General features: G+C 32.0%; 1 protein-coding gene across 5 annotated transcripts in view; it reads right to left on the reverse strand.

Annotated features, from left to right (window-relative positions):
• The window catches only part of ODF2L (outer dense fiber of sperm tails 2 like), a gene marked incomplete at both ends in the record, with an annotated part of 29,229 nt that extends 12,215 nt beyond the window's left edge, over positions 1 to 17,014 (reverse strand). For 2 of the 5 annotated variants that reach the window (XM_079697207.1, XM_079697205.1), the window contains 8 exons: positions 3,395 to 3,530; positions 4,574 to 4,683; positions 7,377 to 7,562; positions 12,430 to 12,501; positions 12,629 to 12,688; positions 14,043 to 14,168; positions 14,845 to 14,977; positions 16,887 to 16,999. In XM_079697207.1, coding sequence (XP_079553333.1) covers positions 3,395 to 3,530; positions 4,574 to 4,683; positions 7,377 to 7,562; positions 12,430 to 12,501; positions 12,629 to 12,688; positions 14,043 to 14,168; positions 14,845 to 14,977; positions 16,887 to 16,999 — 936 coding nt within the window. Of the gene's footprint in view, positions 1 to 3,394; positions 3,531 to 4,573; positions 4,684 to 7,376; positions 7,563 to 11,762; positions 11,880 to 12,429; positions 12,502 to 12,628; positions 12,689 to 14,042; positions 14,169 to 14,844; positions 14,978 to 16,886 lie in introns of all 5 variants that reach the window. The other 3 variants (XM_079697204.1, XM_079697206.1, XM_079697208.1) reach the window with 3 other exon arrangements.
• Positions 17,015 to 18,437: the final 1,423 nt, after the last annotated feature.

The following is an 18,437-nucleotide window of genomic DNA, read 5'->3' on the forward strand; positions in this document are numbered from 1 at the left end:
GTCAGATGTGCAGAAATGTGAGACTCCCAACAGAAGCCGAAAAGGAAAAAAAGTTATAATATACACACACACACATAAAAACACACACATGCATATATATACATACATATGTACATGTACATATACCTCCAAAATTTCATAGCCCCTCAAAAAACTAAAGAGCCTAACAAAATGTGAAAAAAGTAAAAGATTAAGACAAAAGATTAATACCCTTAATACAGAGAGAGGTCTAATATAATAATTAGGAAAAAAGACATGTAAAGGATAATGAGTAGGTAATTCCAGAAGGCAGAAATGTAAATGATCAACAAATACATGAAAAAATATACTTACTAGTTATTAAAAAATGCTCTATGCAATGGATAGTCTTCTAGTAGTGAACATAAGAAGCAAAAATCCCTTCCATTGTGAGCTTAATGTACTCCACGTATAGACAGACACAAATAAGGGGTATATAGACAAAAAACAAGAAGTAAAATATATCATACACAAAAGCAAGACAGTAAGGACAAGTTGCGAATGGGCCAGGGAAGCCTCCTGAGAAAGGGACTTTGGAGTAAACACCAAAAGTAAGTATGGCTCTTTGAGAGAAGAGGATTCCTGTAGAGAAAGGCAATGGTGGGAGAAAGCCTGGCCAGTTAGGGGAAAAAGCAAGAAGGCCAATGTGGCAGAAAGCAAGAAAACAAAGGCAAGCGTGGAAGGATATGAGGTCAGAGAGGTAATGGAAAGCCAGATAGTATAATGCCTTGTAGATATTTACTCTATTAATCAAGGTATCACTGAAGGGTTTTGAGCAGAGCAGTGACATGGTCTTACATTTTTATAGGAACTACTTTACTGCTACACTGAATGCTGACTGCAGGCACAGGGGCAAGGGCAGAAGCAAAGAGAAGAGGTAGGAAGTCACTATAACAACGAGACATGATGGTGGCTTGAACCAGGATGACAGTGATACTGGTGAGAAGTGGTCAAATTCTGGATATATTTGAAGTAGATCTGCTGACAAACTGGAAGCAGGTGTGAGAGAAAGGAGTCAAGTAACAGAAAGGATGACTGCCGTTAACTGAGACAAGGAAAACGGTAGGATGAACCATATTGGGGAATATAGGAACTCTATTTTGGACATGATAACTTTGAGACACCTATGAAATATTCAAGTGGAGATTTCAAGTAAGCAGTAGAACACATGTCTGGAATTCAGGGGCAAGGTCTAGGCTAGAGATATAAATTTGAGAGCCCCCAGGATATAGATGGTATTTAAATCCCCAAAACTAGATAAGATCACTTATCAAATTTGGAGAGATTTGTTTTAAAATTGCCTAGTACTGGAAAAAGTATAGGGACCCATTCACGATGGGTGATCTGGAAATATATAAAACTAACATTAAGAATGGATCTTCCTTTTGACCATATAATTCCACTTGCAGACATTTATCCTAAGAAAATATATATGCAAAAAGACTAAAAGTATCCACATTTTTATTTATATTATAATAGCAAAAAACAAAACAAAACTGGAAGTAGTCCAAAATCCCCCAAATTATATATATGCTAAAAGAGTAACTTTACTTATCTTTCAGTTGTAAGATTATAGGTGATTTTTAAATTTTTCCTTTTGTGTTTTTCTGTTTTTCAAACTTTCTATAATGAACAAATAGAACTTTGTAACCTTCCAAATAACTTTTGTTGTTTTTAATACAGGAGGTCACTGGGGCCCTAGAAACAGTATCAGCTAGTATCTCCTTCATTTGAAACTAAAATCTAAAATTATTCTAAAATAATTGAAAGTAACAAAATACAACATGTAGACAATTTTACATTGTACATAACATAGGCCAAATATACCTAGATGTTTTTCCTTAAACAAAATTCAGAGAATATGTTAAAAATACATGTTTTTGAATTATTTATAAAATATAATATGTAAACTTTAACTCAATGATTTTTATATGTAATTTACAATTAATTCCATTACCATGTAATTAAAAACCAGACTTAAAATTAATGAAATATCCTTCTAATCCCCTCTCTGAAGGATATCAAGGAAGTTAAGAAAATAAACATAATAAATAAAATTGCTTCCTCTTCTAGAATAAAATATTTAAAGAATTAATTCAATAAATATTGAATAAGAGCTAACTATATGTCACACCTCCCCTGATTATCCTGTGCATACAAAGATGGGAGTTTATGAGGAAAGATTCATCCTAATTGAGAAGACTTTGGGAGGAAGCATCATTTAAACTGAACTTTAAAGGAAAGGTAGGGTTTATATACTGAGAAAGAACACATTCCAAACTGTAAGAACAGTAAAACTACAGGAATAGAGGAAAACATAAACAAGTTGCAGGAAATAAGGAGTATTCGTATTTGGCTCGAGTTCAGGATAACTTGAAGGCTACATTCTCTAGTCTCCCCTGTAACTAGGTGGGGCCATACACCTAAATAAGAAGAGTCGACTGGTATGGAACTTTCAGGGAGTCTCTCTAAAGAGGAGGAGATGGGGAAAAATGGGGAGAGAATTCTTCTTTTGTTTCTCTCCATCCTGTTACTTGAATCTTGGCTATAATGGATGGAGCCACATCAGCCATTTGAATGGCAGAGTAGAGAGCTAAAAAGTAGCTAGGTTCTCTGATGCCATACTGGTTTTGAACTGCCAATTCTGGCCTTCTTTTCCATAAACAGATTCTTTTCTGTCTTCTATTTACTGTCCTCCAAAAAGAGTATTAAGGAACTGAAAATGATGCCATCATCTTCAGTCAAGTCTCATCAGGTTACATGTATCTATGACTAGGAACTCAAATACCCTTTTCCTCAGAATGCATAAAAGCTTCTTCCCCATCTTTACTCTGGGTACACATAAAAACCAATCATCCCTTGGATTTGACTAAGTTGGAAAATTCTTTCCGGTTATGAAGCAGCCAAGAACATACTTTCTGGTTTCAAACGGACCATGCCTGAGGTTATATCCTATCATAACCGTGACACCTAGAAATAATCTTATGCATTAAAGTTAATGTAATTTTGGATGGTTCACCTAACTGCTAAAATTGGAGAGTAAATAAACTTTTTTAGGTTGAGACAAAGAGACAGTTATTCAACTTCATAAATCTTAGTACAGCTGAAAACAACCTTCACATGTATTTGTATATACAACTATAAACATCTAAATATCTCTATATGAGTATGTGTGCATATATGTGTAAATACAGATATATAGATATAGTTTTAGAAGCTACTTATTATAATGATATTCTAAAACTCTGAGAAACATAAAGGAAAAAATGATACAAGAGCACTACTCTAAACTTGCTGTTATTTCAAGTTACTTCTACTAAGTAGACTAAGTTGTCATTATACTATACATATATACATACACACATACACATAGTACCTTTAGTTTTGTATTCTCAAGATTCAGAGTTTCATTTTCATGTTCAATTGAGTGAACTTTTCTAAGAATTTCTTCACATGAATTTTTTCCATGGTCTTCCATTTTCTTCAGGTCTTCCAAAAGATTAATAATTTGCCTTTATAAAAGTCACAGAAATTTTCATTCAAACAGTGTGTTTCTGAAATTATTTTTGTAGGGTAGTTTCAAAAATTAATAGAACTCATACAGCAAAGAAAATAGGAAGCCGTAATCTATATATAAGGTTACTACTACTACCTGAGTAACTGATTAGAAATAATCATCCATTGATGATGCCAATGAAAAATTACACAACATTCTCTTTGCTAGTCAGTAGAACATCTAAGCTATGATCCACAGGTAGGTCTGTCTTTCTATCATTCACACATGTGCACACACATACACACAATTTCAGGGAAAAGGTTAAATAAAAGGATCAAGTGAGGTAATAAATAATCTTTAGAAGCAAATCATATACACTAGTTTTCAATGATAAAACTGAAGAAAATATACAGAAAGTAAAACATTCAATAACAAATATATAGTTATTTATTGTTAGCTTAATAATAAATTACAAAGTATAGAATATAAGTATTTTTACTTCCCTGGTGGCGCAGTGGTTAAGACTCCATGCTCCCAATGCAGGGGGCCCGGGGTCGATCCCTGGTCAGGGAACTAGATCCCACATGCATGCTGCAACTAAGAGGCCCACCCACCACAACTAAGACCCGGTGCAAACAAAAAAATAAAATAAAATAAATTAATTTTAAAAATTGCTGTTGTTGCTGATGTTGTTAAAAAAATTTTAAAAATCTGCTTATATATAAAAATATATATTATACTACATATATAAATATATGTAAATACATATATTTGTAAAATATGTGCATTTTTTATTTTTCTTTGTTATGCATGTAAGACACTTTAAGGAACAATAACTTGTGAACACCAATGCAGTTTTAATGGGTAATCATTTTTATTGTATTTTTAAAGTAGACTAAGAAAAGTTTATAAATTATAAATAGCAAAAATAACAAATCATATAGAAAACAGCTTTACCACATGTAATCCATAAGAACCAAAATACAAACTACTCAAGTTGGAAAGAACAGAAAACACTTCTTATAAAACAGTAAAAAGGCTCTAAATTTTTTTTCTTACTTTTTCACTGTTTCGATCTGAACTTCCAATTCAGTTTTTTCTATTACAATTTTCTCATAATGACTTTTCCAGACCTTGGAAGCTGAAACTGTTTCAGACAACTTGGCTTCCTAAAACATACATAAAGTACTCATCTTGTAATTTTATAACACTGGTTTTGTCCAGGGTCCTAAAAACAAATACATTATAAACAAGGAAACACTCATCCTATAAAGTATGGAACTTTTGTTACAGAAAATTTCAGTGTACAAATCTGAACACAGGAAAACTTTAAAGTAAATTTTAATAATGACTTGATAATACTATTACTTTATATGCACATAGTGGCAGTTCCAACTTAACATATTAAGGATGTTGATGGAACTATTTTCAAAAAATGTTTCATAATTACTGAAGATAATTCCCTTTATATTTATTGAACTCTTATTTGTCTTTCTCTGTCTGACTTATTTCACGTAGCATAATACCCTCCAAGTCTATCCATGCTGTTGCAAATGGCAAAAGTTCATTTTTTTTATGGCTGAGTAACAGTCACCCGTGTGTGTGTGTGTGTGTGTGTGTATGTATGTGTGTGTGTATGTGTATGTGTATATACACACACACCACACATCTTCTCTATCCATTCATCTGTTGATGGACACTTAGGTGCTTCCATATCTTGGTAATTATAAATAATGCTGCTATGAACATTAGGGTGCATATATCTTTTTGAATTAGTGTTTTCAGTTTTTTTTGGATAAATACCCAGGAATGAAATTGCTGGGTCATATGGTAGTTCTACGCCAAGCTGTTTTGTAGAGTCACCCCATTGGCTTTCAAACACTAGTACTGTCAGCAAGAAAGTAAGAGTGGTAGTGGTTGGTTATCCACTTTGAATGTGAACTACCAGAGGTAGAAATTTTTGTCTGTTTTGTTCATTGCTAGGGTCTTGAACAGTGCCTGGCATAAAGCAGATTCTCAATAAATAACTGTCAAATGAATCTACTCTTTACAAATCCACCTAGAGAGCTGTAGCCATCGTACCCCTTCTCTACAGTCTACAGAAAAACAAATTCACTAGAATGACAACAGTGCCAATAATTATTAATCAGAAGACTCAGAAGTAGTGATATGAACAGTTAACATTTATTGGGTGTTTCCTTCTTTCCTTCCATCATTTATGCAGTCACTGAACAAGTATTTATTCAGCATCTATTATGTGCAAGACATATTTTGTTTATATTTTTAAAGCAATATTTTTAATATATTGAAAAAAGACTAGTTTTCTGTTTTTATATTGTATGTAAATGAATATTAATATGCATTATAAAGTGTAAGTTGGGCAATTATATTAGAATATAAATTAAGATATTTAGAAATTTTACCTATAAAATAAGGGCTAAGAAGAAAATTTAAGACATTGATGCAATTAATTGTTGTGGGACTACTTCTAAAGGAGTAGTCAAGGAAGACCCCTCTGAAGAGATGTCAAGTAAAAAGATACCAGAATGATTTTTAAAAGAATCAGCTATTATTGAGCCTGAGAAGAACATTACAGCCACAGGCAACAGCACAAAACAATGAAACAAACACACTCCATGTATTAGAGGAATAGAAAGGAGGCCAATATGGCAAAAATGTAGTCTGGCCAGGCACTGTGCTTTGACATATATTTTCTCCTTTATTCCTCTTTACAATCATATGAGACAGGCAGTATTATTATTCCCTATTTTATCAATAAGGAAACTGAAGCTTAGAGAGGTTAAGTAGCTTACCCAAAGTCACAAGGTTAACAAATGGAGAAGTCTTCCTATACTATGGTCTGGGACATGGGTAACATGGTGCTAGTTAAACAAGAAAATCCCAAGAATGTTAATGACTCAGTTAGTTTTTACCACTCAAGAATATTTTCAGGCATTCAACTAGGCCTACAGCCTTATAGATTTTGCACTTAATGCTCAATTCTTTCATCTAATTAAATTCTTCTGAATATAGTTTAAATATTAAGAGTTTTAAAATGTTAACAGTTGAGTTTATAAAATATTAGATTGTTTTGTTTATACAGCATTTATGCAAGTCTGTTTTCATTTCTAAAAGCCTCTGATAATTCTACAAGCCATAGCGTAAGTTCTTAAGAGGTAGGATACCAGTGAGACATTAAAAAGAGTAAATATTTTATTAACTGGTAATTGAATAAATATAATTCATCAAAAACAACAAAACACTAAGTCCATTTTTCAACTTTGTTAATACACCCAAAGATAACTTTCACATGGTGGGTTTACGTCAGCAAATGGTTTTAAATGCATTACGGAGTTTAAGTGAAGAGAATTACTGAATAAAGTCATACGGTCTAATAACATAAATCAGCATTTCCCAATCTGGTATTCCTCAGAACCAGTTCCAAGAGTTGCTTTGTGGGTAAAACAAGAGTTCTGTGGTTAAATAAGTGGTGGAAAACTCTGAATTCAATACCCTCCTTGACACTGCTTTATTTTTTCTGAAGGCCTTCTAGGAGCCTTTAATATTATGTTAATGTGCTTTAATTCAATGTTAATATGCTATTAGCACTGAAGTGGTGTTACCCTTAATTGGCCACAGATGCTTTGGGACTTAACATATCCTTTAAATAAAGCCCCAAGGAAATGTTGATATAATTCAATATGCAAATCTGTCATTTTATGTAATCTTTCAAAATAAAGGCTAAAGCAAAAATGTATGAGTAAAGTTTTTCTAACAAAATTATTATATTAAGCATTATGAGGTTAACTACATAAACTAAGGACATAAAACAATTCTTTAAGGAAGAATGTATATAACTTACCTGCTCTTTAATTTGGGAAGTAAGGTTTTCCATGTTTCCAGTAAAATGTTTAATCCTTTGTTTGTAAATTTTAGATGCCTTTTTTAGAGCTATAGCTTTTTGCCTACTTGATTCTTTCATCATTACAGCCTCATGCGTACTCTTCTTCAATTGCAATTTCCATTCTGATATTTTGGTTTCTAAGCTCTAAAAAAATATTAGCAGTAATTAAATTATTTTAGAACGCCAACGTTTACATAAACATTGTTAAAATATGTAAAAATCTTCCACACAGAATTTATCAAAAGGATTAATCATAAGATTAATAAAAAGCAAAACAGTGAAGAAAGGTGATTTCACCAATGTTTATTTGTAACCAGTTATAGAATGCAAATTTATAAAGTATAAACCTATATAAAACTAATACTACTCTTATTAAAGATACTAATATTGGTGATTATGGTAAAAACACTAATTTCCTTAAAACTTTGATTAACTAGAATTTTAAAAAATTTCCCATCTAGATTATACATAGCACTAGTTACTGCAAATCGAAAAAACATAATTTATCTGGAGACAATTCAAACAACAGGTACATAAAACTGAAAGGAATCAGTAGCTCCCCAAATATATTAGGACTCTTTAGTTAAAATAATAAATGCTTAAAGGATATATGATCAAAATCTATAGATCATGAAGAGTATAGATGAGATAAACATAAACTTATTTACCAAATTTTAATTTACTAGAATTAAGGAGCATGCTTTGACATCTGAAAGAGTTACATCAAGGACAATAAAAGTACTACTTTGCCTAATAAGTAGTAAGTTTGTGGAAGTTATTATTCTAAAACCACACAGGGTTCAATAAGAGTTGGGATTATAAAAGTTAGGATTAAAAAAAGGGTAAAAAGATGTTTGAGGGCATGTTTCTATCCATTGAATTTGATAGTGTTAATTGACATGACTGTTTCCTTACATATTTCTTGAGGATATAGCTAGACACAGAACATTAGGTTGGGTGAAAGATGGATATGATTTAGTGTGATAACTCTCATGTTTTCACTTCAAATTATCTTAAGACTTCCTATTTAAAAGTATTTGAGTACTAACTATCTAAGAACTTAAAGACTTAAGATTTTAATGCTTTTACATTTTTTGAAAGTTGTGTAATTCTGAAAAGAATGTAAAATGATTACAGAATGTAAGTTTTAGTCTTCCATTCCTTGGACACTTTAATAAAAAAAATTAAAGGACTCAGTAAAAGATGGAGCTTTTCTACTTTTTGATCAACAATAAGTATGCTTAATTTCCACTAAAATTGAGATTAAGAAGTACATGCAAATCAAAACTACAATGAAGTATCACCTCACACCAGTCAGAAGGCCATCCTCAAAAAATCTACAAACAATAAATGCTGGAGAGGGTGTGGAGAAAAGGGAACCCTCTCGCACTGTTGGTGGGAATGTAAATTGATACAGCCACTATGGACAACAGTATGGAGGGTCCTTAAAAAACTAAAAATAGAACTACCATACGACCCAGCAATCCCACTACTGGGCATATGCCCTGCGAACACCATAATTTGAAAAGATACATGTACCCCAATGTTCACTGCAGCACTATTGACAATAGCCAGGACATGGAAGCAACCTAAGTGTCCATCGACAGATGAATGGATAAAGAAGATGTGGCACATATATACAATGGAATATTACTCAACCATAAAAAGAAACAAAATTGAGTTATTTGTAGTGAGGTGGATGGACCTAGAGTCTGTCATACAGAGTGAAGTAAGTCAGAAAGAGAAAAACAAATACCGTACGCTAACACATATATATGGAATCTAAAAAAAAAAAAGGTTCTGAAGAACCTAGGGGCAGGACAGGAATAAAGATGCAGATGTAGAGAATGGACTTGAGGACACGGGGTGGGGGAAGGGTACGCTGGGACGAAGTGAGAGAGTGGCATGGACATACATACACTACCAAATGTAAAACACATAGCTAGTGGGAAGCAGCTGCATAGCACAGGGAGATCAGCTCGGTGCTTTGTGTCCTCCTAGAAGGGTGGGATAGGGAGGGTGGGAGGGAGACGCAAGAGGGAGGAGATATGGGGATACATGTATATGTATAGCTGATTCACTTTGTTATAAAGCAGAAACTAACACAGCATTGTAAAGCAATTATACTCCAATAAAGATGTTAAAAAATAAAATTAAATAAAATTTTTTTAAAAGTACATCTTAAACAAGATCTAAAGACTTGATCTCTTTGAAAAGTAACTTGGTGGACTAAGAGAAGAAGCAAAACATTCCTAAATTGTCTTTAAAAATCTATCTAAACTAAAAAGTCCCACAAAACGTTTTAATACGTAGTTGGGGAAAACATTTTAAATAAGTATAAAAAATCTACTTAAGAGAAGCGAAGAGCCCTCTCCACCAACCCAAGAAATACACCTGTCATTCCTCTAAAAAACCGCAGGGTGTCATCATCACATCATGAATAACAGCTACGCTTTCAGTTAAAAATCCTTTATCACTAAAGGTGAAATAAATTTTTTTGAACAAGGTTCCAGTCAAGACTTTCCCATTAGATTTATCAAATCCCATGCCTGAACACTATTAGGAAGTGTGCTGAAACTATCAAATTATTTTTATAGCTTCAAAATAACCCCTTCACAGTCATTTGCCAAGTGAATGGACGTATATTTAGAGTCAACTATTTGCCTTTTCCTATTTCCAAAGACTTATATTTGCAGCATATTATAAAGATAATTATTCTCTGTCTCTTCTAAAATGTGAAAATATTCTAACTCTAATTACTATAGTTTAAAGATCTAGGAAGAAAAATGAGTTCAAAGTACCTTTGGGGTAGTTCTCAGAGAATTATAATGTAATTAAAAATTTTAAAAGACCCAATACAATTTTTGAGTCATCAACAATACTAAAAAAATGAAATTTATATTGTTAAACTGAATTCGTTCATTGTGTTTGTAGTCTTAAAGGAAAAAAAAAACAACTTGTTAAACCTAAATAAATTCCAAAACTGTGTGTTAGAAGGAATGTAAAAAAAAATCCATGACCTAACGCAACTTCTTCTAATCATTTCTAAACAGTAGCATTTTGTAAGGGGATGTGAACTCAAAGTATTAGACAGGTGAATATCATGGCAAAACTTAGGATTTTAGCCTTATATTCACTCTCCTAATTATCTAAAAAGGAACTGTTAAACTTAACTTTAAAAAGTTATTTAATATTTTATTTTTAAACTGAAGAAAGTATTTTCAAGAACTTCCCCAACTGCTATTTGAGGACAAAATTAAAAATTGTGTAAGTAAGATAAACTGAAGTATATGATCTGAGATGTTAAATTACATGTATTCTCTTGTATTTACCATGACAGAGCAAGGCAATTTCAACTCTAGTTCATCTGCAGTGCCCTAGGACACCGATGCAAAAAACACAGGGAATCTTTGGGGGAAAGTGCTTAAAAGCACCTGTAGGCAGACAAAAGACAAAATTTATATCCCACATAAGCCTGCTTAATGTCCCTTTGATGGGCAAAAGCTTTTTGCCATTGAAGAAAAAATAAACAACCCCCCATATGCAGTCTTGAAACATGTGCCTGGACTGCAGACATCTGCCGTGATTCAGGAGGATAAAAGCAAACAGAAATTTAACACAGAAGTCCTCACGCTCAGTGAGGTTTGTCTTTACACACTTCTTCCAAAAGCAAGAACACTGCTTCTTTTCCGTTGGCAAAAATAACGACAGTAGATCCAGTTAGCTTGTGTCATACCACAGCAACCTCAAACTCTCATCTCAAAGTGACTGTGAGACTTCCACAAGAATATTTAAACTGCTCAGTTTAAACCAGAAAATTCCTCTTAATTATCCTGCTAAACCGTGTAACAAGGAGGTTACTCAATTATCTAAACACCAAGGCTAGGTTAACTGATCTTAACGTTATTACCATTAGTATATTGTCTGCTTACTAAGTACGTGTGAGAGTATGTATGTATATGTATAGATGCATAAAAGACTAAATACTATATACCAAATATTAATGGTTTCAGTATTTTAATTTTCTGTTTTATATTTAACAAATTTTCCAAATACATATAAATTAACTGATAATAGGAGAGATTTTTTAAGTAATTCGAGCTTTATAAATCCTTCCCAGGTTGGTACTAAAAAGTCACAGCATTTTATTTTTTTATGTTGGTATTTGGAGCCAAATCTTTAGACAAACCAGAAATCTTAAGATTTACCTCAAATATGTACTTCCCATGGCAACACTTAAATTGAATTCTTTCAAAATCACTAAATTCCAGAATTAAGGAAAGACTTTATTGTTGTCCATTACTTTTATCAATTAAACTATAAAAATGGGTGAATATTTATAACCTTTATGTGTTCTTTTAATTTATCATTCTCTGCTTCCTTTTTATGAATTTGGAACTGTAGTCGTTCATGTACTACTTTTACTGATTGTGACAAACGGCTTGCTTTCAAAGCATTTGCCTATAAGAGAAAACAAAACAAAGCAAAAATGTGTTATTTGATGTATTTCTTCACAATATTAAACTTTACGGTACTTAGACATGATCTAAAAAGTTGCTAAAGAGCAAAGTACAACACTTCCCCAATTACAAATGGATTTTATATAAAACCAGGGGGATGTTTTCTCCTCCCCTTTTTTATTTAATAACTCCTAATTATCTCTTTTTAAAAGTTCCTGTCTATCCTTCTAAGTAAAATTATGGGTATGTCTAAAATGCTCCTACAAACACAGAAATTCCTTAACTTCTACTAAAATTGAAATATATATTTATACATAGGTCCCTGACTTAGGCCAAGTACCCTGAATGAAATACCACAAAAATCTAAAAAGAAACAAAAAACTCTAAAAAATTAAGGTATTATATTTGATGCATAAAACTTGTAAAAATATCCAAATAATCTAAAAATATTTCTATACGTATTTATGAGGATATGGGGGCCCGGATGGAAAGAAGAGAAAGAGGGAGTCAATATTAAGAAAATTTGATGAATTAGCTCAAAATTTGCTTACCTTTTCATTCTGAAACAAACAAGAAAGTTCTTGGATATAGGTCTCCTTTTCAAGTACCTTCGTCTTAAGATTCTTCAGCAAATATAATGTAAAAGTTAGAAATATCACAACTTGGATAATGCTGGCTAATTTTATAAAACCAACCAGCATACAAATAAAAAATTTCAGAAAAATAGACACCAAGTCTAAAAAGACTTACAGTGTTTTCACTTTCATTATCAGCTAGCTTCTCTAACAAGTTGGATAAACTGTCCCCTCTCTGTGGAAAAAAGAAGTTGTAAATCAGTGTTCACAAACTATATTTCTCTACATAAAAAAGTAGAAAATGGAATAAGCATCACTTAAGAAATTAATATGGACAACTACTATGCATATGGACAACTACTATGCATACTTGTTTTTTAAAAAGTTAACCATCAGAAAGATTTTTACTTAAGTGTTCCAAATCAATTTTTATCCACAATTTATGAAATCAGTTAATTTACTAAATTAATTTCTAAATAATGCCTCATAAAGTACAAGCCAATGAAATAAAAATCTTGTATACAAAGGAGGCTCACAATGCTGATTGTAAGCAGGTAAAAATTATAAACAGCCTAAAGTCTAGCAAAAAGAAATGTTTTAAAGAATTACAGCAGGGGGCTTCCCTGGTGGCACAGTAGTTGAGAATCTGCCTGCTAATGCAAGGGACACGGGTTCGAGCCCGGGTCTGGGAAGATCCCACATGCCGCGGAGCAACTGGACCCGTGAGCCACAACTACTGAGCCTGCGCGTCTGGAGCCTGTGCTCCGCAACAAGAGAGGCCACGATAGTGAGAGGCCCACACACCACGATGAAGAGTGGCCCCTGCTTGCCGCAACTAGAGAAAGCCCTCGCACAGAAACGAAGACCCAACACAGCCAAAAATAAATAAATAAAATAAAAATTAAAAAAAAAAGAATTACAGCAAATCAATAACAGAATTCCATGTAGATATTTTAAATGAGAATGAAAAATGTTTATTCATTTTGAGGGTCATACATAGTGTATGACTTCATTTATATGAAATATCTGAAATCAGCAAATCCATAGATAGAGAAAAAGTAGATAATGGGCTAAAAAGGGGGTAGTGGGGATGGGAAGTAAAATTCTAAAGGGCAATGGGTTTCTTTTTGTAGTGAAGAAAATGCTCTAAGGTTGATAGTGGTGATGGCTACACAATTCTGTGAATATACTAAAAATCACTGAATTGCATACTTTAAACCAGTGAACTGTATGGTATGTGAATTACATCTCGGTGAAACTGTTAAAAAAGGAATATATGAATATATAAATACAATGTACACAAGGGCTTAAATTCTAAGAGTATTTTATTGTAATCAACTGAAATGAAGTATAACAAATAATGCAAGTTTTTGAGATTGAAAATAAAAATATATTTTCTATAAAAATATGCTGCTTTCATGTAAAACTATTTATGAAACATTGAAAGTGGGGGTTAATGATTGCCATTTCAAACAAAAAGAATCATTTCCACTTCAAATATACCAATATTTTAATTTCTACAGTTCAAGAAATAATATACCCTTCAAGTGAGAAATATCACTATTAAAATAGTGCTTAGTATTTCTTACTTGTTGGTGTTCTGTCTTTCTAAGAAGATGTTCTAAAGTTTGTTTTAAATGTTTAAAAGTGTCTAATTCTTTTCTTAATATTTCCTTCTGTTTAGAAATCTTCAAATTGGATGCAGAAAGATCAGTCTGACAAAATATAAGAAGCACATACACATTTTAAGATACAGCATTTAGACACTCTAAAATATAATACTACTATTATCAAAGAATACTTTTTCCTAGTAATAAAATCATTCTTTTGCACATAGTAGTAGTAAGATATGCCAGGTTTTTCAGCAGTAAATAGTATATGTTACATGGCTCTAAAGTAAAATGAAATCAAAATAAGGGCTTAAACCCTAAAGTATTTCAGGCATTTATTTTAATAAAACTAATAGAATACAATCTATTTTTTTGTCCTTAACTCAAACTTTAGTACACTGAACTTTTAGAATGGAGGTTTCTATTCCACACAATACTATAGAAAATATATTTCATCTCTCAAGAGTGAAAGTGAAGAGTGAGAATGAAGAATATTTTAAATTCACTCTTGAGAAAAGCTGACTCTAGTTCAACTCAGGTAAGGCAAGCACCAAGGTACTTTCTAGCTTAGCGTCTCATCAAATACATGCCTGAGATTATCTTTGAGGAAAAGAATTGCAATTAATGACATAGGAATGAAGAACACTAATAAACCTGCATTTTTTTATATTAAATACCAGTATGTGAGCATAACTACTACAGATATGAGACCTCAGTTAATGCATTCTGAGTATTATCCTAGCTTCTCATTTTATTACACGTTCACTCGGCAAGTACTCACATTTTCAAAACTAATCTCTTCAATGGTGTCCTTAAATAATGGCAAAAGTAATTCTACAGAACAAGTTGCTAACTCGGCTTCCTTAAATGTTGCTTCCAATTTGGTCTTCTCAGTTAGGATGTCTTGCTTTAGGCTAATTAGATATGCACAAATAAAATTTAAGTTAAAGCTGTTACATAAACTAGTTATGCTTTTTATGCAAACAGAGCATAACATGATTAAATACTACAGTTCCATAAATTGCTCTGCAAAATATAACAGTAAACTGTCACTGAAAATGAATTTTTTCTGTACTTCCATATTTTTTCTACACTTAACTATACATGGAAAGACAGTTTTTAAAATGTTAAGATATGTAAAACACAAAGACTACCAACAGCAATGTACTCCTGTGCTATTTGATAATTATTGAACATCTCTTCTCTGGTTTGTAAAATGATTTGTGTGAATGTGTTCGTGTCTTTTTTTCTTCCCTTCCTTCTCCCTTACTCCAAAGCCAAAAGATTTGTCTTCCTAGACCTTATTCCAAAATGCTTTCTTGAAACTTATTGTTTTTCACAAAAAAAATTCCTCCAGAAAAATGTGTAAGCTAAACAAATGGAACACAAAAAACTAAACCTCTCCAATTATCTAAAAATCCTTCACATTTGGCTTTATAAAACATTATTATCATTCAAAACAAAAGTGATAATATTTGCTTTCTTGATTACGTTTTACACAGACATTACTGTGTATCACTGTAAGATACATTTTTGGGTATGGGGGCTCACATTTTTACATCCCGAAATTGGGATGCTTCTTACAATCTCTGTCAGTCTGGAAGCAGTCCTGAGCTGTCTTTCCTGTACAGGTCCAGAACTTACAGAATGAGCATCCAATGTTTTGAAGAATATCCCAGAGATGGGGTACAGCACTTTTTTAACCCGTAACAACAAAGGGTCATAGAGAGGGATTGGAGGAGTTGTTGAAGTAGGAATGTTTAGCAACATTCTAGAAGCAAGACCCCAAGGTAGGCTTGCTGTATATTGTAAGAGCCCATCACCAATAAATTTCATTTCAGTTATAGATGCTCCTAAGAAATACCAGTACATATCACCAATACTCTTAATAGCAAGGATAACTCTGAGTCAAAAAGTGACTCATAAGAGTTGGGCTTTGAGTATAAAGAAGTTTTGAGAATACCGTACCTACTTTATTTCATTCACATTTTATTTTTATATAAGCGCAGAGTTATTTGGACTAAAAATCTATGTATAAGTTTGAAGGAGCTTTTTCAATATTTATAAATAAAATTCCAAGCAATAAGAAAGCATTGTGTCTTTCTTTAATTGACACCTTTTTTCTTTTATGGAACATAATGTAATGGCTCAGCAACATGAATGGCATCTTAGAGGCTATGTCTCTAAGAAGTAGACTGTATTCTTAAGCACCACTTAAGATGTCTTAAAATGATGGGCCCAATGAAGATGGTTGCTACAAAAGACAGTTATCATTATTAAAAACCATGTACACAAAGTCAAGAATGATTATATATGACCAAACATCATTTTCATTTAAGCTAAACTAGAAGTTGGACTATAGTATCCATAGCAACAAGCATGGTATTTTAAGACTGTCATTTTGGGGAGCAGTGAGTCATACAAATACCAAGTGCACTCTCCATACTAAAGAAGCAAAATATGACAGGTATTTGTTAGATAGCAATATCCCAAAAGACAGTGAATTAGTACTCATTAACTATATTTCCAATATTCCATAGTATTTATATTTTCATTTACATTAGTTAAAAAGATATATACTTTACAAAATTTTTTATAGGTAAGGTTTTAATTTTTAATTGTTTTCATTTAAATTCCAAAATAACTAGGCAAATTCTGCTAAATGAGTACATCTGTAATCAGATTAAATAAATATAAATTACTAGGCTGTTAGATGATATTCTTGAAAGAATGCTGTGTTTGATTAAAATAATTTCAGTATGGACAAAACATGAAACCCTGAAATCAAAAAATTAAGCTATCCCCTGCTATTGTTGAGAATACCAGCTGAGATGACTTTCACTGGCATGCCGTGGTAAATGTTCTTTCTCTGGTATACTTTTAAAATGGGAAAAGAGTTCTTCTGAATGACTTCCATCGTTTGTAGGCTTCTCCATAAATTCAGTAAATGGATTTACAGGTGGCTTCCACAACAAGTTCTCCACATAAGCTGAAATCTAGGAAATATTTTAATTATTAAACATCATTTCAGTAGATTCTTTTTTTCTGCTATTACCCAATACAATAAAAATCCTAAAGATCTGTAAAAGAATAATATTTCACAAACTTGAAAGTATAACTGCTACTCATTGTGATATAATTCAAAATAGTATAAAAATTGCATAGCATAATCATTCAACGATTACCAACTTCCATACGGTTTCCAAAAGGCCCACTATTTTCTACATACTCACAAGAATGTAGAAATTATTATTAGTCTATTTCTTGAAGTATTATAATAATATCCTAATCCAATTGGACTAGAAAATGGATATAAAAACCACAGAATAACTATCATTCTCAGTTGCATTAGATTTATCCAATAGGAAATGTATGTTATTCATGCCTGTAACAGTAAAAATTTAAGATACTTTTGAAAGTATTTGGCAACAATAGCTACAAAGAAGATAAGTTGTTTTTTTAAAGTCGACTTTTCAATATTAAATTCATTTATTCCTATAATTAAATATTTTTTAAAAAACCTCAATCTAGGATATTCTTTGGTGATAATGAATGGACAGATGGCATTACTTCTAAGTTTTGCTAAATAATCTAATTGTTTTCTCTCAAACTTGGAGATGTCATTTTTAAAATGTGAATATTTATGAATTTCTTCAAAACGATTCCATTTTAAGTAATGAGTTAGTGCTTTGGCAATCATTAAGGCTGTATTTTTTCAAATCTAATATATGGAAATGTGTCTCCCTGACTTTGTTTATACAAAATCAAATGTCATATTTAAGGTTTTCCGCATTTTTTTCAGAGATATTTTACCTCTTTGTAATTTATTTTTATTTACCTGTATCGTAACATACATATGTTCAAGAATTTTCAATACTTTAAGTAGACGTGAAATTAAAGGTTGAAAATTATTCACTATATTTAATTAGCAATTCAGAAATCCTTTCCTGTCTGTAAAAATTTATCTATTTTTTTTGGTCCAAAGGTTCTATATACCAGAAAGATAAATATTTAGGATACAGGCCAGTGAAAAGCATCCTCATATTTTTTCAATACTAGCAACTCACGTCAAAATGGAAATGTTGAATAAGATACACATAGTCTAAGATGATCTACCTGAATGCTGCAAACACGCATCTGTTATTAGGACATAACAACATTTTGAGCTATTGGTAGCCCAGAAAAATTAAAAACATATGGATACACAAAATCAAATGAAAAACCAAACCTAAAGCTGAAGAAGAATATGCTTGGATAAGTCACTGCCATCAAGAAAATTATCATCTACTCATTTGTCCAGTTTTGGTACTTATCTTTTGTCCATTCACTTGTTTAAATATTCATCTCTCTGTACAATGGAATCTCAAAAAAGAA

This window comes from Hyperoodon ampullatus (assembly GCF_949752795.1).
Source record: "Hyperoodon ampullatus genome assembly, chromosome: 2".
Classification (NCBI taxonomy): domain Eukaryota; kingdom Metazoa; phylum Chordata; class Mammalia; order Artiodactyla; family Ziphiidae; genus Hyperoodon; species Hyperoodon ampullatus.